The 18,809-nt window shown below is 37.2% G+C and overlaps 1 protein-coding gene across 1 annotated transcript in view; it reads right to left on the bottom strand.

Moving 5' to 3' along the window:
* Positions 1-693: 693 nt before the first annotated feature.
* The window catches only part of LOC137650025 (insulin-like growth factor 1 receptor), a 365,519-nt gene continuing 347,403 nt past the window's right edge, over positions 694-18,809 (bottom strand). Inside the window, exons 13-29 of the mRNA XM_068383040.1 lie at positions 16,870-17,047; positions 16,155-16,333; positions 15,028-15,236; positions 14,038-14,201; positions 12,350-12,449; positions 11,860-11,944; positions 11,226-11,308; positions 10,680-10,779; positions 9,823-9,983; positions 8,768-8,938; positions 8,348-8,504; positions 7,828-8,059; positions 7,373-7,532; positions 3,675-3,846; positions 2,774-2,910; positions 2,163-2,362; positions 694-1,514 (exon numbers count right to left, since the gene is read on the bottom strand). Of these exons, the coding sequence (XP_068239141.1) occupies positions 839-1,514; positions 2,163-2,362; positions 2,774-2,910; positions 3,675-3,846; positions 7,373-7,532; positions 7,828-8,059; positions 8,348-8,504; positions 8,768-8,938; positions 9,823-9,983; positions 10,680-10,779; positions 11,226-11,308; positions 11,860-11,944; positions 12,350-12,449; positions 14,038-14,201; positions 15,028-15,236; positions 16,155-16,333; positions 16,870-17,047 (3,164 nt within the window). The 3' untranslated portion in view covers positions 694-838. The remainder of the gene's footprint in view (positions 1,515-2,162; positions 2,363-2,773; positions 2,911-3,674; positions 3,847-7,372; positions 7,533-7,827; positions 8,060-8,347; positions 8,505-8,767; positions 8,939-9,822; positions 9,984-10,679; positions 10,780-11,225; positions 11,309-11,859; positions 11,945-12,349; positions 12,450-14,037; positions 14,202-15,027; positions 15,237-16,154; positions 16,334-16,869; positions 17,048-18,809) is intronic.

Genomic DNA, 18,809 nt, shown 5'->3' with positions numbered 1-18,809 from the left:
AACGGCCGATAATTCAGTGCATATCCACTTATAAATTTGACAGTTTGCACAACTATTCGCATCACTTCTTCAAGTTTCTTTGGCAATGTTGTGTGTAGTGAGCACATGTGGAGTTTTCCTCTTGACCATAGCAACGAATCCAGATTTTTTGTCAAACATGACAGGAGCTCCATCAGTGTTTAAGATTGTTAGGGCTGACGGTGCTACACAGAAAGCGCCTAATCTAACATTTTACTCAAAATTAATTAATACATTAAATAAAGTACAGTACCCAGAGCTTAAAACCCCTACCCCCAGCATTTGGTTCCCATACCCCCAAGGGCTATGGATTCTCCCAGTTAAGAACCCCAGTCCTAAAGTTATTACCATGCCTAATAATTTAGATCCTGTGTCTCTCGTCAAAAAGGCACCACAAATTTATCTCATTCTAAGCTAGATTAGACCATTTCTAAAACTAATAATCTAAAAATCATCAGAAGCTGAAATCTAAACACCCACTACCACTAAAACCACAAGGAGATACCTATAATCATAGTGGAGCTCAGGTGAGGGATTGAAAATCATTTTACCTCTATGACCTCCACTAAAATGCTGAGCAAACATGCTGCTCCTGAATATGTACGTTGGGAAATGTTCCACCGGGATATGCACATAATTTACTTACTTTTAATATTAGGAAAATGTTATAGGAAATATATCACACCATTTATTAAAATATACTTTTGTACAACACTTTCTTAAGCTAGGGAATAGTGTTAGAAGAGCTTAAGTAGAGTCATTTTTGTCCGGGAACCAAAACACTTAAATATCAAATAACACATTACCTCCAACATACAACTCAACTAGCACTAGCTTTAATATTGGGAGAGCTAACTGAACGGTTATTGAGGAATGATTTCTTTTCATTTCGGTAATCATTCAGAGTCAAATTCTTTGGAGATGCAAGAGAAGAAGAGGGTGCACCACTTTTGTTAATATTAACAATAACATTGTTTACTGGGACATCAGTCTTTTCACCGATTTTAACCAATATGTGCTGTCCTTCTTGGTATGAGCCCAAATCGGAAGTGCTACTACGGTGCTTGACAAACTTCTTAGAGAGAACAAAGTTCCTTGAATCTTTCTCAAGCTTAAGAGTAGATTTCGAGTTACTTTGACCACCTTTACCCTGCCTTTTTTTCTCATCAACGAAGCCATTTCCCAAAATCCCTCGATTCTCAGTGTGCAAGATGTGTTGGGTCATATTACTCTCATGTTCACTTGCAGGAGATTCGAGCGAATACTCAATGAGTTTGGTTGTCGATTGGGCACGAAACGATAATGAGGTTGGCCACTTTAAACCCAACAGAGGTCTTGAAGGAAGCGGAGGTGGTTGGGGGTCATCGCAGGTGGCTTGGGAGGAAGAGGGTGTCGTTACAGGGGCGGTGTCGTCACTCTCGGCTTCTAAAACCAACAGGGTCTCAGTCTGGCTCTTGTATTCTTGTCCGGCATCGGCGTGGTAGAAGGATACCATTCTGGGGATATCGTCTCATTTAATCAAATTATGAATGAGATTATTGTTCATGATGTTGAATTTCTGCTGGATAAAATATAGTTACGGTATTTGTGTAAAGAAAATGAAACTTGGGTATTCACATATTGTTATCTAACAATTCTCGTAAACAAATGACTAATATCCACATCGAAGGTAAGATTTAATCACATTTAAGGAGGTAGTGGTTTAGATTTATTTACAAACCTCCACCAATAAATGTACCGTATAAACAGATATCCTCTGGAATCTCACTATAAAAAGTTGATAGATATTTGAAATTCAATATATGCTTTAAAAAATGAAAAAGTAAAATAATATAATTGGCCTTTTCTTCTATCGAACTGTTGCAAATGTCTAATTAAGGTATGTTACTAATAATTAAAAACAGCTTTTAAATCATTGAATTCTCTCTTAACATTAGTATTGAATAATCACGACTTTCGTAGGTATACCCGAAAAATGTGCTACATAAAAACAAAATTCCTATAAATTTTCGGCAGAATTTGACTTGGCAAAAGCATCCTGGATGTACCGTCAATGTAAATTTCCTGAAGTAATTTTAGTTTAGATCAAAGCAAATTTTTTCAACACAAAAAGATTAAAATTGAATAACAATAATCCCTCTTACCTGAAATGTTGCGCAAAGCAATGTGACGTGCTCGGAAATAATGCAGCGATGATTTGTGGAAAATAGGGTCTGTGGTGATCGTGAAACTTCCAGCAACTGATCAAGACCTTTGAAAGGAATCCAGGGGTATCGGCTGGAATCTCGTATTCCAAAGTGTGCCCCTGGACTACATGTTCCCAAACCATTTCTTCCGTTAAGAGCTGTGGAGACGATGATTTAGTCGAGAGGTGTTTTGTACGATAACCTTAATTTTGTACTTGCAATTCTCAATAAAAAAAAAAAAAAAAAAAAAAAAAAAAAAAAAAAAAAAAAAAAAACGCAAGGAAAAAGATATATGTATATATCAAATACGTGTAACGACCAATTTTACCAGGTGAATAAACTATGAATCAACTACGCAATCTTTAAATTAAGATAAGCAGGTATATAAACTCATAGCCATATTCTATCATTACAAATTATCTGCCTACTTAAGACTAAGGCAATCAAGAGGGTATATTACGATCATGTGGGTAAAACATCATGGGAGAAGTATACACGTTCATACAAACAAACAGAGCAGTCATAGAACTCATTAAATCAAAATTAACAAACGATAATTATATTATTACCTTATATGGTCTGGCCCCTCCCGTAAGGATTTCGAACACCACAACGCCGTAACTCCACACGTCACTTTGGCTGGTAAATCTCGAGTGATTTAGATATTCGGGTGGTAGCCATCGCACTGGGAAACATTTTGTGTTATCTGTCAAAAAAAAAAAAAAAAAAAAAAAAAAAATCTTAATGTAAATAATTTCATGTCTGATGAAAATAAGACATTTCTTTTTTTTTTTTCTTTTTTTTTTTTTTTACAATATTATCATCTCTGAGGGAGGTAGCACCGATCGAGATTTACTTATAGCAATCAATTTGTCAATGCTGGTAAAACAATCAACAATTTGAGGTGATAATAATACCGGCTTAGATATATTGATTATGATGATGCTATATCTGCTGAGATTAAAAATTCAATCAAACAACAAGTATGGCTATAACAAATTATTTTTACACAAAATATTTATCAATATTACTATTTGCTAAAATATCAGTAATAATATTGATAAAATTATAGTTTTGTTATAATATTGAGTTGAAATAACACTGATATAGATTTATTACAACACTTGAAAATAGATCCCCATAACCGATAGGAGACATCTAATGGGGTACTTTGTTAAAAGTATCATCGAAAGATACGTTATATTGATTTACTTTAATGAATCACAGTCTGGAATGAATGCCAGATGCATCAATTTAACACCATTCAAAGAGTAATTCATATTCTTAATGCTAACAGCATTCCTAATTTTAACTGGGCCTGTGCATAGAACAGTCATATTTCTTAGAGAATTTTTTACTTGAAGAGGGCGAATCAGACAATCTGGCCCTTATTGCAGGGAGGATGGTGGGAAAGAAAAAAAAACTGAGACAAAAAATATAAAATGAGGATTAGAACCTTTTATTACTCACGTATCATGTAATAGTCATTGCCCGTGACCCTGGACATTCCAAAATCGGAAATTTTGATATTGAGCTGATCGTCAATAAGGCAATTGCGTGCAGCCAAGTCCCTGTGAACTATCTTGTGACAGGCCAAGTACGCCATTCCATCAGCTATTTGGACGGCCATGGCACACACTTGCTGCTCGCAAAGCAGAAATAACAATTTATGTTACTGGGAATTTATTGTTCTGAATTTGTGATTTTAGGCAATATTCGCCTAGAGCTGGGCTCAATGTAGCTATTCATGCACCACTAATTGGCACCATGAAATTAAGGAGCTGGGGTAAAACAAGATATGCACGTGTTATTAATTTGCACCATAAAGTTGTAGGGAAACTATGCGTGTCACTATTTTCCACCAAGAATTTAAGATGCTGGGGTCAGGGAAGCTATGCATGCGTCGCTAATTTCCACTAAGAAGTTACAGAATTGGGGTCAGGAAAGCTATGTATGTATCACTAATTTCCATCAAGAAGTTACAAAACTGGGGTCAGGGAAGCAAGGCATGTGTCACTTATTTGAACCGTGAAGTTAAGGAGTTGGGGTCAGTGAAGCTATGCATGCATCACTAATTAACACAGTGAAGTTCAAAAGCTGGCTTCAAGGTACCTATTCATGCATCACTAATTTGCACCATAAAGTTAAGGAGCTGGGGTCAAGGAGGCAACGCATATGTCAGTAACTTGCACCATTATGTTAAGAAATTGGTTAGGGAAGCTACACAAGCTTCACTGATTTGCACCGTGAAGTTAGGGAGCTAGGGTCACGGAAGCTATGCATGCATCACTAATTTGCACCATGAAGTTAAGGAGCTGGGGTTAGAGAAGCTATGTATGCGTCACTACATTTGCACTGTGAAGCTAGGGGGCTTGGGTTAAGGAAGCTATGAATGCGTCACTAATTTGCACAGTAAAGGGGAGAATTAGGGTCAGGAAAGCTATGCATGCATCCCTGATTTTCACAGTGATGTTTGGGAGCTGGGGTCCCGGAAGATATGTATGTGTCACCAATTTGGACCCTGGAGTTAAGGAGCTGGAGTCAGGGATGCTATGCATACGTCACTAATTCGCATCATGAAGTTAGTAAGCTGTGGTCAGTGAAGCTATGCAAGCGTCACTAATTTACACTGTGAAGTTAAGCGTCACTAATTTACACTGTGAAGTTAAGGAACTTGAGTTAGGGAAGCTATGGCTGCATCACTAATTTGTACCATGGAGTTAAGGAACTGGGGTTAGGGAAGCTATGCGTGAGTCACTAGTTTGCAGCAGGAAGTTAGAGCTGGGGACATGGAACCTATGCATGCATCATTATTTTACACTATGAAGTTAAGGAACAGGAGTCAGGTAAGCTATGCATGCATCACTAATTTGCAGCAGGATGTTAAGGAGCTTAGGACAAGAAAGCTATGCATGTGTCACTAATATGCACTGAGAAATTAAGGAGCTGAGGACATGTAAGCTATGCATGAATCATTAATTTGTATCATGAAGCTAAGGAGCTTTGGGGTCATGAAAGATATGAGAGCGTCACTAATTTGCACCATGAAGTTAAGGAGCTGGAGTTAGGAAGCTATGCATACATTCCTAATTTGTACCAAAAAGTTAATTAGTTTTGGGTTGGGAAAGCCATGCAAATATTACTAATTTGCTCGATGAAAGAGTTGGGGTAAGGGAAGCTATGCATGCATCACTAATTTGTACCATGAAGCTAAGGAGCTCTGAAGTCATGAAAGCTATGCATGCTTCACTAATTTACACCGTGAAGTTAAGGAGCTGAGGTTAGGAAGCTATGCATGCATCAATAATTTGCACCATGACGTTGAGGAACTGGGGTTAGGGAAGCTATGCAACAAAGCAAGGAGCTGGGTTTAGGAGGTTATGCATGCATCACTGATTTGTACCACAATGTTAAGGAATGGGGGTTAGAGAAGCTATGCACGAGTCACTAATTTGCAGCAGGAAGTTGATGCACTTAGGACAAGAAAGCTATGCACGCATCACTAATATGCACTGTGAAATTAAGGAGCTGGAGTCAGGTAAAGTATGCACGCATCACTTATATGCACTGTGAAATTAAGGAGCTGGAGTCAGGTAAGCTATGCATGCATCACTAATTTGCAGCAGGAAGTTAAGGAGCTTGGGACAAGAAAGCTATGCATGCGTCACTAATATGCACTGTGAAATTAATGAGCTTGGGCCATGGAAGCTATGCATGCATCATTAATTTGAACTGTGAGGTTAAGGAGCTTGGGTCAGGGAGGCTATGCAAGTATTACTTATTTGCACCATGAAGTTAAGCTATGCATGCATCAATAATTTGCACCATAAAGGTAAGGAGCTTGGGAATAGGGAAGCACGGTGAAGAAGTAGGTGTCAGGGAGGCTATGCATGCATCACTAATTTGTACATGAAGCTAAGTAGCTTCTGGTCATGAAAGCGATGCACGCGTCACTAATTTGAGCCGTGAAGTTAAGGAGCTAGGGTTAGGAAGCTATGCATGCATCACTAGTTTGCGCCATGATGTTAAGGAACTAGGGTTTGGGAAGCTATGCATAAGTCACTAATTTGCAGCCGGAAGTGAAGGAGCTTAGGACAAGAAAGCTATGCAGGTGTCACTTATATTCACTGTGAAATTAAGGAGCTGGGGACATGGAAACTATGAATGCATCATCAATTTGCAATAGGAAGTTAAAGAACTGGGGTTAGGGAAGCTATGCATGTGTCATTAATTTGCACCGTGAAGTTAAGGAGCCTGGGACAAGGTAACTATATATGCAACAATAATTGATGTTGTGAAGTTAATTAGCTTGAGACAAGGAAGCTATGTATGCTTCACTGATTTGCACCATGAAGTTCATGAGCTGGTTTCAAGGGGGCAATGCATGCGTCGCTGATGTAACAATGGGGAGAAACCCTTGCTCATGTTCCGTGAAGTTATACAAGCAAGAAAGCATGAAGAAAAATCTGTAAATGAGGTAAAGTAGAAGTGTAAAAAGTGGATGAAACCAGGGCACTACAGAGCACAGAATGGGTTGCACTGACAGCAGTATACCCTACTGAATTGTGTTACTGGGAATCCGTTCCATACTAAAAATCTGTGTCACATCACTTGAATTTTACTTTACTGGTATATTGAAATCTGTTATTAGGAATTACTCTGTTAACGTGAAATGCCATGATTTTTTTCCTGGATCATAGATGGGGATTATAGTTGACAAAGAGGGATTCCATTGTCAAATGGTATTACATTGTAAAAAATTAATATTGTGAAAGGGGATTACAAATGTGAAAGAGGATAACTATTGTGGAAGGGGATTACTATCGTGAAAGGGGATTCATATTGTGAAAGGAGATTTCAATTGTGAGGAAAAATTATTGAGATAAGTGATTAAAGATATCACAATGGATCATAGTTGTCCAAAGGGATTAGAGTTGTCGAAAAATTCTTTCAAATGATTAAATTACTTACCCATAGAAATAAAGACCTGAGCAAAATGAAATACACTACTTATCACTAAATTCCCCATCAACGATGCCATCTTCCAATCATCAGAACAATTGTATATTTTAAAATTATCAAATTACCAATTACTTAGCCATTACAAAATGTTAAAAGGAAAATTCTATATCAATAGGAAAAATTACGAAATGATTGAAATAACTTACATCTACGCTGAGAACTGAAAATATATCGTTATCCGAGGGCCTGAGCGACCGTAGGTATTTTAGCAAGTCTCCTCTCGCCATATACTCCATCACCAGATACACTTGAGTTGGTCCAGCTGCTACGCCGTAGGCCTTCACCAAGTGGTAACAGTCGAGCTTCCTACAAGAAAAGTCCAAATTGCGTTGTTCCTGGAGACATATCATTGTAGCTGCCCAAGCAGTAAAAAAATGTCAGATATTTGAATAACGTTACAGGGGGGATACAAAATTCATAACAGTATTGTATATGCGTGCATGCCTGTATAATAAATTAATGGAGCAAATAGAAATTATCCGCATTTAATCAAAATCAAACATTTTAAGCAGTGCTTCGTATATCAAGACTGTACGTGCAATACTAGTGCTTATGCGTATACACTAAAACATGAAAAGAGATACAACCAACATTAACATACAGCATCAACTTGGCTTCGTCTAGAATCTCATCCTTCGCTTGTGAATCTGTGACAACTTTGGCAGCGATCGGGACGGAAGCGTTATTCAGACTAAGATTGCCGTGGACCACAACCCCAAAATGGCCCTTTCCTAGCTCACTGTCATTTTCCAGCTGGAGGTTGTGCATTTGTAGAATGTGGGTCTCTGAGAACAGGCACTGGATCTTCTGGCTCCACGACTGCGTTTCCGATGCTTAAGATAAGATGATGATTTTAGTTAAAAGTAATTTGATCCATCTGTAATCAAGTCAGAACCTAAAGCACAGGAATTTTGTTACACTGTGAGCTTATTTGATTCGGAAAACTTATTGTGAGAGAGAGAGAGAGAGAGAGAGAGAGAGAGAGAGAGAGAGAGAGAGAGAGAGAGAGAGAGAGAATACCGCAGTGGTCTAGTTAAGTAACTAAGGGAAAAGGTATTTATACCTTCCAAAATTTGACACGATCTATTTGAACTTCAGAGTGATTTCTTCAGGGCACTTACCACTGACATACTGTTCATTCCACGTCTGGACTGGAAGTGACTTTTTAGACAGAAGTTTGAAGAGGATGGCTATGACCACCAGGACCATCAGAACAGAGAATCCAAAAATCGAAGCCCAGGCAGTGATACCAGGGGTAACACTTTCCAATGTCCCCACCTTTAATTAAAGCATATGTTAGTTTATCAGCTAATAGGAGTATTTGATTATATTAACAATGCTCTTGGCATAGCGTCAACAGTATGCGAGTTTGTTCGTTAAACTACTAACTAAGAATGAAGAAATACAGTATGTTGTTGAGATCGTAATAAGACTAGATCCATACTTTTGAGCTTAATCTTCAGCTTTCAAATCAAAATCATTTCTACAATATTTGTATATAATTAAAGCTTTTACTATAAAAAAAAAGAACGAAGTCTTACCTTTATTTTGAAGGGAATATTTACATACGACTCGTTGAGAGAAGAGGGTGGGTTTGTGTATGCCTTCACGCTTAGGGTATATACCCCAGGATCCATTGCACTCTCGGGCAACTCGAATGTGTTATTTTTCTCCTCGAACTCTTGAGCTGTGATGCAAAAGGGTTGCGGTACCTGGAATGGGGTCACATGATTGATAATTTCCAGATTCTCTTTTATGAGACAGGTTCCTAATTTCGTGTAACCTGGAATGAGAATAAGAATTAAAATTCGCAGAAACCAGCAGATCCCCATTCTTTCGTAAGAAATACTTCTATTTCATGTAACTTTTGCTGAATATAATAATCAGTGACTTCTAAAGTTTCTTTGGTATTTCTCTTGATAGATAAGTTATATTTCTTAACGCCAGTAATATAACAATAAAACCATTAATAGCTCATCTTCCAGACGTATGATCAAAATTTGTAAAATCAGGATAAAGAAAATTATGATAATAATGATATTAACAATGAATGAGAAGCAAAACACAAAACGCGTTCAACTGAACTTACTTTTTATCTAACCAATCTCCAACCCAGGACTTGTCAGTCAAGACACTGCTTGACCCTGTTGGTGGCAACAGGGTCAATGCTAAACACTGTTGGTTACATGGTTAAGCAGTCTAAGTGTTAGTATTAGTATTTACACAGTGCTAAAGAATTACGTGTTGAGGTTGTTAAGGGTACATTCACCACCTGTTTATATGGCACATGTAGGTAACATGCTTGCCTCACTCCCGAGTCCCGGATTCGATATTTATGAGAGTTAAGAAATCAATCTTATGAGTATAATCCTTATAGAAAATCTAAAATAAAATCTATTTCCTAACCACTCTTTAATGGCCTTCCTGTACCTATCACCTACCATTCATAAATCTTATTTATGTAATCATAGCTGAAATGATAAGGAAGGTACATTATTCTTCTGTATTTTTTTTCCTTGGGTGAGGGGTGTTACTACATCAATATTAAGTACTAAAGATTAAATTATAATAGCAAAGATAAGTTTTACCAACATACCCTGTTCAATGCCCAGTTAGTTTGCGTAGTTTGTGGTTGAAGGACAATGACGTAGGCAATTAATTCTCCGTTAGGATACTCTGGTGGGTACCATCCAATGACCTGATTACCAGACTGGCTGCTGCCCACCACCGAAAAATTCGTAACTTGGTTGGCCCCACCTTCATGAAATTATAAAAAGAAAAACATATGTATATATAACTTAAACATTATGTAAATTCATGCAGGTGCTTTTGCATAATGTAGCGAGTAGTAAAGACTATTTAAAAATAATGGAGTGTTGTAGATGCAATGTCCAGTTTAAACAAAGGTATCTTTGAAATAAGTGAGAATTGAGAGTATAAAGGCAAACCTTAAAAGAAATAACATTTATAGAATTTGACAGAAAGTTGATAGGCAAAACTCTATAAAAATATTTACAATATTGCTGATATATACTAACATCTTTACAAAAGTCAAGACTAAACGATGAACCACTTTATTGAAGATATATTTTTCTATAAATAGTACAAACTTAGTATGGCCAATCTGAATGAAAACAAACATATTGCTAGACATCCAAGTATATTATCTGCGTTTATCACAAGTTACAAAAACGTGCCTGTTTTATCAATAGTTTATTATTGTTCTTTTATAGCCTGGTATTCTTCTATCATTGAAAAATTCATTAACACCATCAATGTGTAGAATACTATTTAACCAAAGCCTCAGTTACTATAGCCTCCAGTTACTTCATAAGGATAACAATTTGCAAAGAACGATTTTTTCAATACCACCGAAGTTCTAAATTTCCATCACAAATCGTGGAGGCATTACACAGACTACATGGCTAATATGAACGAAAATTAATTTCTTACTTTTCTCCATTGTAATGACGAACTTTGTAGCTGGCTGCAGTGAACAGAGAACGACTTGCTTTCTCTCTTCGTTGTAAAACGGTGGATGACACGCTGAAACCTAAAAGAAACAAAGATTGCCATTACCCTACAATTTTTGTAGCTGCGTCGTAATGGACACAAAAAATATTTATGTACAAAATATGAGTTTGTTCTGGTACCCGGAGGGTATCATCTATGGCGAAATATGGAAATAAAAAATCAGGGAAATGTGAATTTACATATTACGAAAAGATTCCTCTTATGGGATGAGGAAGTATTGGAAAAATGCCTTTAATCTTGCCACCAATATCCCTCAATACACAAGACTCTTGACAATAAATTCCCAAGTACTTTGCAATAAACTAGTTTCGCCTCTGGTAACGTTTCATGTCTCAAAGAAAACCTCACCAAAGTCAGAATATGATTGACAACAAGATAACCACAAAACCATTCTATTTAGAACATTGAGACATTATTTTTCTTCTTGAACTGAGCAAGAGAAAAGGTCGAAAGATCTGCACTAACCTCAACCCTGTACCGGGTGTAATAACTGAGGCCTGGTATGAAGATAGTAGTGTTTTTCGTTGAGGTTGTCCATTCTTCTGAAACTTTGCATGAAATAAATTCAATCACTGGTTTATAAATTTGCATGGTATACAATTAACAAATCATAGTTTATACTATTGTCATTATCTTATATAAACCATACCAGCTGCTGACAAACTATACCAGAAATTACTGCAGCAACTGTATAGCCTCCACTGCTTAATCCAAAACAACGTATGTCAGTGTCCTCTCCTCATCATATTTGAAATGATGGCTGGGGTTGGAAATTTTATATTGCTCAATCCAAATTCAATAAAGTAAAGGAGCATTTATAAGTTTAGAACAACATACGAGATGGGTACAATTATGCTAAAGGTTCAGGATTAGTTGCATGAAGTATGGCATCTGAGGACACTTCATATGGCAGTTTAACCTCAACACAAATTTGAATTACCACCTATATACGGATTTGATTTAATACAATAATGAATAAAGACCTCATACTATTAGTTTATATATTAATGATATGCCAGTTCTAAACAGTAATGACTTTTGTCGCAACAAAATACCTTAATTTTTAGTTTGCAAATTTAATAGAAAAGGAGGTGCTTACAAGAAAATCTATTTTCCAGCAGATATTTCTTCGGGAACATGAATGGAGAGGGTTTTATGTATCCCGATGGGAATGGCTCTTGTCCCTGAAATCAAATCGGATACATGAAATTAAACATTTACGTAATGCAAATGCCACTATTCATTTCAGTCAATTCCAAGATGAACCCAAAGACACTAGAGGGGAAATAACAGATTAAAATAGAACACATTAGATGAATTGGTAGTCAACCGTAGATAAATGAACAATACAACTTTCTCTTTACTCATATTCACAGATTGAAAAATGATACCACATACAAGAATTCACGGAAAAACGTAAAATAGATTTAAAAGAACATATTTCAGTAAACAACTTGTCAATTGGTACAGGACATACAATGTGATGGCGGATGACGCTACCCTTAAACTGTATGCGCCGAGAGAGAGAGAGAGAGAGAGAGAGAGAGAGAGAGAGAGAGAGAGAGAGAGAGAGAGAGAGAGAGACTTACTTGAGGAACTTCTACATCGATATCAGAGCTGTCTGTGTAACTGGTGTACATAGAAATGCTTTCCTCGTGGGTGTCACGCACTTGTCGGAAGGTATGCCCCCTGGAGTACATGTATAACGAAAAAGTAATAAACACATGTAATTAATAGATTTAACAAGTGTCACATCAAATACTAAAAATATATATTCAATTTTATTCAAGCATACACTAGTTCTTACTGTATTAAAGTTTCTCTTATGTTAATTTTTATCTTGTGGAACATCATAACTGAATTTAAACTTTTTTTTTATTCTAACATCAAACTAAATAACTAACTGCAATGTACGTAAATTTGTTCGTGGGATTACAGCCATAAAATAAACAAATATGTCCCAGTTTTCACAAGATATTCTTTTCTTATCATCGCAACTTACGACTGGAAAGGATTGGTAACTTGGCTGTTCCATAATCCAAAACTATTTTCATGAAAGGCAATCCTTATTTGCTTCTTTTGGTAATTAAAGTATCTTGAATATAATTATCCAGAAAGAGATTACCATGTGCAACAAAACCAAGTATAGTTATCAATCTTATAAAAACCACAAGAAGCATATTCCTTTTTCAGATCTTTGAAGAAATAAGAAAATTTTGTTTCAATATATGAATACCGGAAAAATTCAAGTGGATTAAATTAATATATTACATGAAATTATAATTGCTCTTTAATTTATACAAATGTTTTCCATGCTTCCTTTCTATACATAATTTAAATAATTGAAATGTATTAAAAGGGTCACGTGCATTTCAGGAATGACTGTATAGATGCTACTCCTAATGTTATATTGTATCTTACTTTAACTTAAGCTAAGAATCCGTATCTAGATGGCAACTTCACCGTCGAACCCACGCCGGAAACCTCACTCTTGGACCCTAACCAGGGATGTTACCCTCTTGACTTCATCTTAGAACTTCAGCAAAGAACCTCCCCTCATGAGCCTAGTCGAAGTCTACCTTTGAGGCCAGTCAGGATCCTCATATAAAGACGTAAGTCAGAACCTTCACCCTTCAACACAGGCCGGGTCCTCAAGTCGAACCCCAGCCGGAGATTACCCTCTTAAACCTCAACCTAAGACCTCCCCATCGAACCCCAGCCGGAGATTATCCTGTTAAACCTCAATCTAAGACCTCCCCATCGAACCCCAGCCGGAGATTACCCTCTTAAACCTCAACCTAACCCCCCCCCATCGAACCTCACCCGAAGACCCCCCTCCATATCGAACTCTCCCGAAGACCTCTCCCTCGAGCCTCAACCAAAGACCTCTCCCTCGTACTTCAACCAAAGACTTTTCCCTCGAACCTCAACCAAAAACCACTCCCTTGAGCCTCAACCAAAGACCTCTCCCTCGTACTTCAACCAAAGACTTTTCCCTCGAGCCTCAACCAAAGACCACTCCCTTGAGCCTCAACCAAAGACCTCTCCCTGGAGCCTCAACCAAAGACCTCTCCCTCGAGCCTCAACCAAAGACCTCTCCCTCGAGCCTCAACCAAAGACCTCTCCCTCGGGCCTCAACCAAAGACCTCTCCCTCGGGCCTCAACCAAAGACCTCTCCCTCGTGCCTCAACCAAAGACCTCTCCAAGGAACTGGCGCATCCTCTCAAGCTCTTATTCACCCCACCTCTTCAGGAAATGCAGCAAACCTATCACTCACGTGTACACCGAATAAAATAGAGCATCCTTGAAAGTTATATCCTTCTTCAGCTGCTGCCTCCGGGTTTCCAAAGGACAAAGGCAGCACTCCTTTAAAAAATTCTGCTGAGTTTCTGCCTCGCCGTCAGGACTTACTGGAGGAGGTGTCGTGCTACTCACATCATCCTGTGGAAAGGTAAGCATGTCATCGAGTTATGACAGTAACAGGGGATGGGGTAACTTAGCAAGAGGGAATTATGTTACTTACTCGATGGTGGGAGGAATTGGGTTCGTATGATATATTTTACTTAAATAACATACCATTAACATATATCTAATTTCTAGTGAGTAAATGGAGCGTCTGGCCTAATTTTTTTAATTTCATGATAGCAGATTCAAGAACTTTTGTAATGTGAAAATGATAAGAAAATTTGTAATGCCGTGATACTTGGTACGTGAAGTTCTTGATTCATTGTAAAAAATGTATAGTTTTAAATATATATTTTCTATACATTAGCTCCGTGGGTCTTTGGGCGCAAACAAAAATAATTATAATGGTATTATTGCTTTGTTATGTTTTATATGAAGTGCTTCGAGTTTATATATGAATGCGTATCTTATGTATGATTATTACAAAGTCCAACTATGAAAATCCTTAGAAAATTGTAAAATAGGATTCACCATAGGCCATGTGTTATTCTTAACCGTAGGCAAGATTCTTTGCCTGACTTGAACGAGTATTTATTTGATCGATATTATTACCAGTGCAATTTGCTACCAATATTGATATTGAAAAGGTAAGGATTGTAAATATAAAGTTTACAAATTTACTTTCCTATTTTTCTCACACAAGAGCGTCCTGATTATACGTGCCTTTAAATACAAATTTTAAGATCGGTATTACTGGTAGTTGGGTAAACTCATCTAGATACTCGAAACGCATTAGGCTTGAATGATAACTATAACAATAATCATAAATTTAAATCATGATACTTCAGGAAACTTAACGAACCTTCAACACTTTTTCTTGAAGGATGTCTTCGCTGGCAAGAACCGAAGCAGTAAATTCAGGACAGCCTTTCTTGCTCGGAAAAGGAAATGGCTTCACCCTAACGACGTAATGGTCGATTACTCCGTTGGCCTGGCGAGGTGGAGACCAGCCCATGGTTACGCTGTCTTCCGTTATCTTCAGGATTTTCAGGTTCTTTGGGCTGTCTGGATCTGAAAACACAGGAAGATTGAATTAATCCAGTTTCTAATGTTTGGTTTAATGACCTTAACGAGCAGAAAAATCTTCATCGATATTTCTGTATGAAAATTGGGGTCAGTTACTCTAGATTGAAGTCTCAAAAATAGAACTGGAATTCAATATCCGTTGACTAATCAACTAGGAGAATAAACTTTCATTGTGTTATCCACTAAAAATAAATTTCATTGTGTTATCTACTAAAAGATAAATTTTCAATGTGTTATCAGCTAGAAAAAATTCCAGTGTGTGGTCTACTAAAAAAAAAAAATTTCAATGTGTTATCTAATAAAGAATAATTTTTCAATGTGTTATCTAATAAAGAATAATTTTTCAATGAGTTATCTACTAAAAAAAAAAGTTTATTGCGGTATCTACTAAGAGAGCCAATTTTCATTGGTTTTCTACTAAGAGATTAAATTTTCATTGTTTTATCTTCTCAAAGAATAAATGGTTATGTAATCTAATTAGCAAGGTGTGCATTTAAGAATAATCAAAATATTTTTTTCTCCGAAAATCTCAAAAGGTCAATAGATTCCAGATTTTAATAGAAGGCATTCACTCAAGAAAAATAAATAAAGGTTCTTGGCCTAAGAGTCAATGTTTTGTCATTTTAATAAACTATATTTATCCAAAAACTTCCTACAATGTAATATTTCCATATAGAAAAAAGAAGACATTTTACATTATCTAATACACACACACACACACACACACATATATATATATATATATATATATATATATATATATATATATATATATATATATATATATATATATATATATATATATATATATATATATGGACTTGCTGGCGGACCAAGTTTTTAGGGTAACCAAAATAAAATTTATCCAGATCAGATAAGCAGAATTTTCTTTCTTCGACTTACTATAGGGCAATGTTTTCGTGTAGTCTATGTTAGACCTGGCTCTTGCCCCACTATCGTGGTCTACCACCGTGTCTGTTTCCACGTAAATGGCGTATCTGGTGTCAGGCTCTAGATATTTCAAATACCTGACGATCCAGGTGTCGAATTTGTTTATCTCCACGTACTTCATGGTCCAGTCACTGAAACAAAGATCAGAGATAATAAACTAATATTTCCTAAATTAATATACACTTTGGGGGTTATGACCCGGGTAATCTAATTAAGTATTTTTCAAGTAGAAAGTATAATTTTACAGTGACTCGATCACTTGGGAGCAAGATAAAGGAAAATCTTTAAAACACCGTTATCCGTGAAACACTAATAGCCAACTGGTAGATATAAAAGCATATTAAGTTCATTAACATCATCCAAGTGCTATATTTCTCAGAATTTTATATACGATAATAATGGAATTTAATGACTCCCATAAAAAAGACACTTGGGTATATGTAATGACAACTTGGTTAATCATTAAGTTATTAGAGCTGGACCACTTTAATTACTGTTGACTAGTGCAGAGAGAGAGAGAGAGAGAGAGAGAGAGAGAGAGAGAGAGACTTAATCGGCTTGCTTAAAAGTAAACTATTCACTTTAAAATCCTACTTCCCTTTCGCCCCTCAATCTCCATTCGGTCTCACTATCCTCTCATTCTTTCTCCTCCTCCTCCTCCACTTACTCGTCGCAGGCATCTCGTCCACCCAAGTAAGTTTCGTTGTTCTTGGACGCCTTGTAGTACACGTAATACCCGGAGAGCATCCGGTCATCTGCGGTGATGAACGCCGTGTGCCACTTTATCTCTATGACTCCTCGGTGCCTCATCGCCTTCAGGATGATGTTCTGCTTCATGACGCGACCTGAGAAGTAGAGAAGCGTCACAAATATGTTTATCGAGAGGTCTTTAACTGTTTTGGGTATGATTGTTTGGCTCCAACGTTCGACCACGCAGTAGAGTACCTATTCACAAGTAAAACCGGCTGCTAACGGAAGCGTGCGTACGTTAAACGTAAACTAAAACGCACGTACAAAAGACTTGCGTAGAAATGATTCCCGTCAGAAGTGTGTGTACCTTGGCATGCGGTGTGCCTGGGTCCAAGCAACACTGCTGGTACTGGGAGACAGGCTCTCCGAAATCGTCTCTACGGAGTTGTCCAACATCATTAAATAATTCTCGATCGAAACTTCATCCCTGGTAACATATCCTGCTTAGCCTACAAACTCAGTAGTAGTAGTAGTAGTATACATTTGTTGGAAACAAAAGAGCTGCTCCTACAGCAGTCTTCGTTAGGTGTCATTTACGGGACAGGTGTAAAAAAAACAGGAAAAGGTAAAATATTCATAGTAGTAGTATTAACAGTAGTAGTTATAGTAGTAGCAATAGTAGTAGTTGCAGTAGTAATAGCAGTAGTAGTTGTAATAACAGTAATTATGCAAGCATAGTTCAATCGGGCTTTACCTCTTGTCTTAGAAAGGCATTCAAGTATTTTTAATTTGCTGGGAAGATTAATTAATAAAACTAGAATTTAACAAAATTCAAGAAGTTTGACAGATATGGATGTTGGACAGTTAACTAAGAGGACGGCCACGTGCACAAGCAAATGTATAATTAATGAAAGCGACTAATTCAGGGCACTGTCTACGGTGGGCTATTCAAGGCACACTATAGAAGTTATCCCTATTTGTTGTGCTATAGATAGGGAAGACCATATCAGAATGGTGATTTCTACAGACTTAGATAATTGTACAGATATGAATATAACTAAATTCCTCAGACAACGTAGGAAAATTTATGAATTCATAGCATTAAAACATTATTTAGCCACAGTCTATAACAACTCTCTCTCTCTCTCTCTCTCTCTCTCTCTCTCTCTCTCTCTCTCTCTCTCTCTCTCTCTCTCTCGTAAATGTGTAATGGGGCACAAGTTTGTAGGATACAAAACTATTCTGACAATAACCACAATTAAATCGGCATATCTTATTAACATTAGTTGATAACGATTCAATAACAGCTTTGGCAGAGACATGCAGGTGATATTACATTAAACTACAAACAGTTTAAGTAACTGGATAAAGATACACTACTCGTAAATTACCATTCTTTACCAACTGGATAAAGTTATGCTAAAGTACCATGCTTTAGCAACTGGATAAAGTTACGCCACTCGTAAATTACCAAGCTTTAGCAACCGGATAGAGTTATGCTAAACCACCTAAAGTTAGGAACGGGACAAAATTTAACCAAACTTCAAGCATTATAAGAATGAACTAATCCATCTTTGTTGGTAGTAGGTTGGCCAGGGCACCAGCCACCCGTTGAGATACTACCGCTAGAGAGTTAGGGGTCCTTTGACTGGCCAGACAGTGCCATATTGGATCCCTCTCTCTGGTTACGGTTCTTTCCCTTTGCCTACACAGACACCGAATAGTCTGGCCTATTCTTTACAGATTCTCCTCTGTCTTCATATACCTGACAACACTGAGATTACCAAACAATTCTTCTTCACCCAAGGGGTTAACTACGGCAATGTAATTGTTCAGTGGCTACTTTCCTCTTGGTAAGGGTAGAAGAGACTCTTTAGCTATGGTAAGCAGCTCTTCTAGGAGAAGGACACTCCAAAA

Source organism: Palaemon carinicauda, chromosome 11, assembly GCF_036898095.1.
Source record: "Palaemon carinicauda isolate YSFRI2023 chromosome 11, ASM3689809v2, whole genome shotgun sequence".
Classification (NCBI taxonomy): domain Eukaryota; kingdom Metazoa; phylum Arthropoda; class Malacostraca; order Decapoda; family Palaemonidae; genus Palaemon; species Palaemon carinicauda.
The sequence above is the reverse complement of the archived record's forward strand: the minus strand, read 5'-3'. Positions and strand labels throughout refer to the sequence as shown.